Here is a 7156-nt window from a genome sequence, read left to right as displayed (position 1 = left end):
CGCCCCACGGTCCGCCCCCCCCGCGTGAGTCATCCCCGGCTCCCCACGAGACTTACTTGTGCCGGCCACGCGATCGGGCCTGAGTTATTCACAGCTTTCCCTTTCCTACGGAATAGCCGCGTGCTCAAAGGGGTTGTTTGCCCCCGCGAGCGGCGGCCGCGGCGCCTTCATCGAGAATTTAGGCTGTTTTCTTCGAAACTCATTTAACCCCCGACGACGACGCGGGGTCTTTTGATGGGCGGCGGCGGCGGCGCGGTGCAGGTGCGGCAAAGCAAACATATCGAACGGCAGGGACATGTAGGGAGGGATGGGCGGCCCGTCTAATGAGGCACCTTTGTGGCGAACTGCTGCATCACAGGCGAGCCTAGACTGAGCGTAGCAAGAGGTGCGTGCCGCCAGCCGATCAGAGACACTTGATTCGAGTTAACTCTCTTGATTCAATGCAACCTCTCTAGACGATACTCTATAAAACTCAACAGTTTACGTTGTATGTTGATATATCAGCAATCATTCCATGTATTCCATCAGTGATTGCTGCTGATATATCAGCGTACAATGAACACTATCGAGTTTCCAGAGTATAGAGGTTTTGTTGAATCAAGAGAGTTACTCTGAAACAGGAACATAGTTCGAAGTGTGCACTTGTCAGTTTCGCAACGACATGAACCGCGCTCTGGGGACCTCATGCGGGTAAAACCGCATTTAAGTCGAAGTGCATTTATAGCGCCCGCCTCTCTGTTTGGTGGCCGACGGACGCCCGGTTGTGACGAGTCTGGGTCATGACACTGCTACTTCTCGTGAGATTAGGGTCCGGGCTGCAGACGACCGCCGGCGCCAGCCTCTTGCCCTCCCCACGCCTCACTCCTCCCCCATGCCGCCGACGCCGCCGACAACTGACGTACTGACTGACATCGCGCGCCTTACTCACCAAAAAAATAAAGCATTACAAAAAATTCTTTTCTCTCGTGTTTTCCTTTTTTAAATTCTCTCTCTCCATAATCGCCTCGAGGCACTGCCCGAGCCGGCCGGCTCATGGCATCCTCAAGGGGGCGCCTGGAGACGGGCTTCTCTGAGCTGCGCATGTCCTAACCTAACGTTAGACCTGTACTAAGAATTTTGCACCACGCCAAAAAATCCTTTCCTCGTCGTGTCATTTGAAATACCCGGGGCATCCGAGAAGAGAGATGTTTTCATGGTACCAGCACCCGCGTGGTGTTGGCCGCGGCACTGGTGGTCGTCTCATTTGCATATCGAAAAAGAGGACCAGCAGCAGCAGCAGCGCTCTGGATGCCTCGGGGCGTCGGCGAGAAGGGCGCCCCACGTTTCTCACTTGATCTTCCTCACCCATTCTCTTTTTTCCTTCTTTGCCCCTCTTCTCTCTCTCTCTCTAGTCGTCTCTCGGCCCTTTCCCAACTTCACAACAGTAAAATTTGCCGATTTCAACGCCAGGGAATGCCACTTGCTCTGCCATATAAGAAATGATCTGTTTGGGAAAGTCGGCCGCCTCGTGCTTCTGTTTAAAATATTGAACAACCTGAAAAAGATAGATTATGGAAAAGGCTTGGAGAACAGCCCTTTTTTTTGAGTGTCAAGCTCGGGCTGCTTCCTAGAGATATCATCACATGGAGCGGCAGTTAGAGAGAGGCGCAAGAGTATAGTGAAGAAACAGAGGGCGAAAAGGAAAGAAGAAAAGGAGATGAGCAGGGCGAGTCCTGGAGGCATTAAAGGTGTCCGTGGCAAGGCAAAGGGTCAGGACTAATCTGTTTTGGGCCATAAAAAGTGGCAAATCAAGAAGCGACCCGGTCGTTTTCCGGCGCCGCGCGAAGGCAAACGGGGGCGTATCGCTGGCCGGGCCGGCTCGCCTCCAGTCAAACACAACGCTCCGTGTCCGGGCCGGGCAGCGGCGGCGGCACTCTGCCTAGTGCGTCGGACGGCGGCCTTAAAGAGAGACTGCAACTCAGCATGACGGCGCAAGGTGGCCCGGGGGTGCCCATCCAGCGACACTATTGGCACTCACTGACCTAATGCACCGGCGACACTATTGGCACTCACACCCAAAAAAGGCACACCCAAGAAAGGCGGTTCCGAATCAAGTGCGCGGGGCTTGAGAGAATTCCATGGGCTGGATCCCGATCCCCGCGCACTTGATTCAGGAACTACTTTTTTTGGGTGCACTCACCTAATGCACCGGCAACACTATTGGCACTCACTGACCTCATGCACCGCGCGACTTTCGGCTGGCCGGGACCCGCGCAGCGCCATCGACAATGCGCATGCAAAGTGGGGAGTTATTGGCAGCTTCCACCACCGGCCTATTGGCATTCAGCGTGCCGGCAGTAGGCGGCCGGGAGGGGGCCTTTGCCTCGCTGTGCAAACAGAGCGCGGCGGGCGCGGAGGGTGCGACGAACAGCGGTCGGGGCGGCGGGCGCAACTCAAACGGGCCGCCGGGGCCGGGGGCCTTACCCCACTGTATGGGTCAACTACTCATCCCTCCACTTTGTGCTCTCTCTCTCTCTCTCTCTCTCTCTCTCTCTCTCTGCCGGTACCCTTCGAATGAACTCAAGTGCTTTTCGGGGAGTCAATTTGGCCCTAATGGGGCCCCAGCCCGGGCGGGGCGTCGGCGGCTCTGCCCGGCTGCGATGTGTGCTCTCCATTCGGCCATTGGACCGGGCCCGACCCGCCGGGTCCGTTTGTCCTTCCCCGTCGGTCGGCCGGGCCTTTGCCGCCCCGTACAAGGAGCGCTGGCACGGATAGAGAACATTGTATAAATAAGAAGAGGGCATCGCATCATTTGTGAGGCCGCGGCGGCGTATAATTTTCAGTTTGTAATTGGACGGGCGCCATTGTTGCGAGTCAATAACGCAAACTCACGTAGCATTGTGGGTCACAATGCTATCTGCTCTGGGCTGGGCCCCGCCGCCGCCGCCGCCGGGCCGCGCCGTGCGACTCCCGGGGGAAGAACACCTCTCTGGCTGGAGGACCTGCGGGACCCGGGCGAGCTTCGACGGGAACCGTCGGTCTGCTCGCCAACGAACGTCGGCGCGCCGTTGATCGTGCTCCGAAGGTTTGGACAAAAAACTTATTGAAAAGGGTGAGGGAACCCGGTCCGAGGATACATACATCCTGTTGGTTGCATCCTCCATCCCTTTCAAGCCGGGCACCCGTAATGCAATACCGCGCCATTGGCCGGCCCGTTCTCATCCCCCCCGGCTCCCACCGGGTCGCGCAACCCCTTCCGCAAAACAGGACGAGATAGAAATTCAGGTGAGCGGTTACCTAGCAACGGGATCCGGTCGTGGTGGGGACCGGCCCGCGGCGGCTGGGGATGCGCTCGGGGAGGAAGGAGCACGGGAGCCGCGGCCACGCCCACCGCCGGCCCACCCCGCCGCGCCGCCGCGCCGCGCCACGCCCTCGAGCCACGCCCCTCTTAGGCCGCGACTACATATAGCGAGGCGTGGTGGGTCGTGGCGGGGGGCCCCGGGCGCCAGCGCGATGAGCGCAGCGCTCGGCCCGGGCTCGGCGCCCCAGGCGCCCCCCGCCGCGCAGCGCGCGACAGAAGATGGCGGCGCTGCACGGACGGGCGCGCACGCGCCGCGGTTTTCCTTCGGTAAAAAACTGCATCAAACTGTCGCGGGGCCTCCGGTTGGGCGCCAGGGAGCCGCGGGTGAGCAGCGCGTTTACCGCTTACGGGCGCCCCCCGCGGGCACCGGCGGCACGCGAGCGGACGGACACGGGAGGATGCGATTTGCCGGTCAATTGACTCTGAAAATGACGTGATGAGTGAGGCGAGGTTGAACCAAATGACCGCATGCACGACGCGGCTAATTTCACTTTCCATGCGGTGCCGGCAGAGAAATATGAGCCCTCGTCAACCCGTCCGGCCGTCCGGCGCGGCGTAACTGCGGCCGCGGCCCCGCGCAGTTACAGCAGGAGTAGTGAGTCCGTTAGGTCAGAGAGCAGCAGCCCACCCCCAGGGGCTAGCGGGGCAGCCGAGGGCTGCAGGGCCGCGCAGCCCCGGCCTCGGGGGAGCCGTCAGTGATTGAGTACCGCATCCACCGCCAGCCGGCCACCGAAAAGCCTCGGGGGACCTTAAGAGAAACACACAGCTTCAAACGTCCAAACATTAATTTCCCGCCCGCTTCTTCTTTCTCGGGTCAGGTGGTGGTGGTGCCGTGCTCGAAGTGTACACAGCAAAAAGGTCAATTTCACGGGCTTGCTCGTCACGGTCCTAACGCCCGGCTGTTGTGTGTGTTTTGCGCGATTGCCCGCGCCGGATTGCCACTGTGCTCCCTTTTCATTACGGGGGGTTGAAAGGTCGCCCGATACACGCCGGTTTAGCTTGCCTTTCCACACCGAAACTGAGACACACACACACATGGCCGGTGTTTATTTCATCCGGTGCGAGCAGTGTACCTTGTCACGAAGTGAGATTGATCCGCAGGGGAGACGCTCCGTGCGGTGATACATGCAAACGGACGGCCATGCGACGTTTATGGGCACGATAAAAGTATGAATGGGGAAAATGGAAAAAAAGGGGGAGGAGTAGCAGGAGAAGTTCTGGACGCGAAAGTAAAAATTGTGTGTGTTGGGAGAGGGGGAGGGAGAGGGGTGTTGGGAGGGGATGATGCGGCAGTTAGGGGAGGGTATTAGGGAGTGATGACTGCCAAATGAGGGTGAGCCTCATCCATGGCTTTGTAGCGACCAGCGCCGCGTGTTTGACTGACGCGTTGGCGCGCTTCGCTGGATGTCAAAGCGCACGGCGCATTCTAATGCGGCGGCACCGAGCGCTGGGACAAAAAAAAATAGTACACGACGGGTGTGAAAAGTATACAGTAGTGTGCGCCGACTCTAACGTTCTCTGTACCTCTGTTGCAGGAGCACCCGGGCCTGAGAGGGACGCCGCTCGCCATGCTGGCCGCGCAGTGCAACAAGCTGTCCAGCAAGAGCCCACCGCCCCTGGCCGACGCGGCCGTCGGCAAGGGCTTCCACCCCTGGAAGAAGAGCCCCAGCGGGGGCAGTCAGCCGCAGCAGCAGTCCAACTCAACCCCCAACAACAATAACAACAACTCGACTAGCAACAACAATAATACTACCTCCAATAACAACAATAGTAGCAACAGCCAGCCCGTGTCCTCGTCAAGCGGGAGCACGACGCAGAACACGGCGTCCCAGAGGACCATGTCGTCGACGCCGTCCTCACAGGCCGGCACCGGCAGCTCGGCGTCCTACTCCAGCCGGCAAATGCCGACGCCAGCCTCGGCGTGTGGCACCGGCTACGGCGGCGACCTCTACTTCTCCGGGGCGGCGGCGACGGGCGGCCAGCAGGACGCGCTGTACTCGCGGCACCCCTACGAGTCGTGGCCCTTCAACGCGTCGCACCACGGCGCCATGAAGGCAGGCGACAACTCGACGTGGTGGGACGTCCACCAGGCGGCCGCGGCCGGCTCCTGGCTCGACATGTCGTCCGGGGCAGCCGTCCACGCGCAGATGGCGGGCTACGGGTCCGACTACTCGTCGCTGAGTCACTCGTTGGCGGCGGGCAACTCGCACCCCCTGGTCGGCCAGCACCTCCTGCAGGACTACAAGACCATGCAGTCGGCGTCCAGCTTCACCTCGCTGGGCCACCACGCCGCGGCAGCGGCGCACCACCACCCCACCTCGACGCCCACGCCGTCACCGGCGCCGTCATCGTCGACCCCAACGGCGTCCTCGCAGGCGTCGGCGGCGGCGTCACCCTCGCCGCGGTCGCAGCGGAGGTACACGGGCCGGGCGACGTGCGACTGTCCGAACTGCCAGGAGGCGGATCGGCTGGGCCCCGCCGGCATCCACCTCCGCAAGAGGAACATCCACTCGTGCCACATCCCCGGCTGCGGGAAAGTCTACGGCAAAACCTCGCACCTCAAGGCGCACCTGCGCTGGCACACGGGCGAGCGGCCCTTCGTTTGCAACTGGCTTTTTTGCGGCAAGCGCTTCACGCGGTCGGACGAGCTGCAGAGGCACCTTCGGACGCACACCGGCGAGAAGCGGTTCGCCTGCCCGGTCTGCAACAAGCGCTTCATGCGCAGCGACCACCTCGCCAAGCACGTCAAGACCCACAACGGGTCCGGGGACGGCGACGGGGACGGCTCCAAAAAAGGGAGTTCCGAGTCGTGTTCAGACTCGGAGGACAATTCGCAGTTGGAGATGGGAGGCGGCGTCAACTCGCCCGCCTCCCTAGGCCACGGGCACACCCACACACCGCCCCCCATGGGGCTGGGCGTGTCGGGGATGGAGGACGTGAAGCCGCAAGGGCTCGTCTGAAGCTCGTGGCCGCCGGCGCTGCCCTTCAGGTAGCCGCCGGCCTCTCCCCTGCCCCTGTCCTGTCCCCCCCGCCGCCCCCGCGAGCTGACCCCACTCCCCGTGGGGTCAGCAGTGGCGTCTGGCTGAGCGTGGCTGAGCAGAAAAGGAAAATTACTTCGCGCCAAGCCCTTGGCGCTGCTTGTTGCAGACCGGGCAGGCCAACCGCTTATCTCCGATTTGCGTCCGAACGTGTCTCCTCCGGACCACCCCCAGGTCAGCGGGGCCCCCTACGGGCCCCTGCGCACGGGGCTCCGGACCACCGGGCACCGCCAGGCCAAGTGTCGCTCTCTCCACTCTCTTTCTCTCTGTCCCTCTCTCTCGGCCCCGGGCCTCCTCCAGCGGGTGGTCCGCGAGACTGCACGCCGGCTTTCTAGTCTAACCCACGATGCTCCGACCGGCGGCAGGGAAGTGGAGGGTGCCTAGGAGAGGCTAGTGATGCTCTGGCTGGCGAGTCTAGTTGGCCCCGGCGTTTCGCTGAGCCAGAGCGATTCCGCTTCAAAGCCTAATGCTGCGGGTGTCTTGTCGCGGACGACTCCAGGAGCGAGTGTTCGAACCCACAAGATTAGGCTTTGCAGCAGAATCGCTCTGGCTCAGCGGCCAGGGCCGATGCTTTGGGGTGTTCGCCCCACCCCCTTCCCTGTCGAGTGCTGCGGACTGGCTTTGTTGAGTTTTGCACTCGGTTGTGATACCCGGCTAGTATTTATTCCTCGTCACGGCGCGTTTTCTTTTTTTCTCAGTCTTGCGGAACCAGCCCACCCTAGTCGCGGTGGCAGCAAGTAGTCTGTGATGCCCTCCTGACAACGCCATTCCCTGTATA

The 7156-nt window shown here is 61.4% G+C and overlaps 1 protein-coding gene across 1 annotated transcript in view; it reads left to right on the top strand.

The window, feature by feature from the left end:
- The window catches only part of LOC113201725 (transcription factor Sp9), a 93649-nt gene extending 86832 nt beyond the window's left edge, over window positions 1-6817 (top strand). Inside the window, exon 2 of the mRNA XM_052269195.1 lies at window positions 4876-6817. Within this exon, the coding sequence (XP_052125155.1) occupies window positions 4876-6300 (1425 nt within the window). The 3' untranslated portion in view covers window positions 6301-6817. The remainder of the gene's footprint in view (window positions 1-4875) is intronic.
- Window positions 6818-7156: the final 339 nt, after the last annotated feature.

This window comes from Frankliniella occidentalis, unplaced genomic scaffold, assembly GCF_000697945.3.
Source record: "Frankliniella occidentalis isolate FOCC.00 unplaced genomic scaffold, Focc_3.1 Scaffold85, whole genome shotgun sequence".
In the NCBI taxonomy this organism is placed as follows: Eukaryota; Metazoa; Arthropoda; class Insecta; order Thysanoptera; family Thripidae; genus Frankliniella; species Frankliniella occidentalis.
This window is presented reverse-complemented; position numbering and strand designations above follow the sequence as displayed.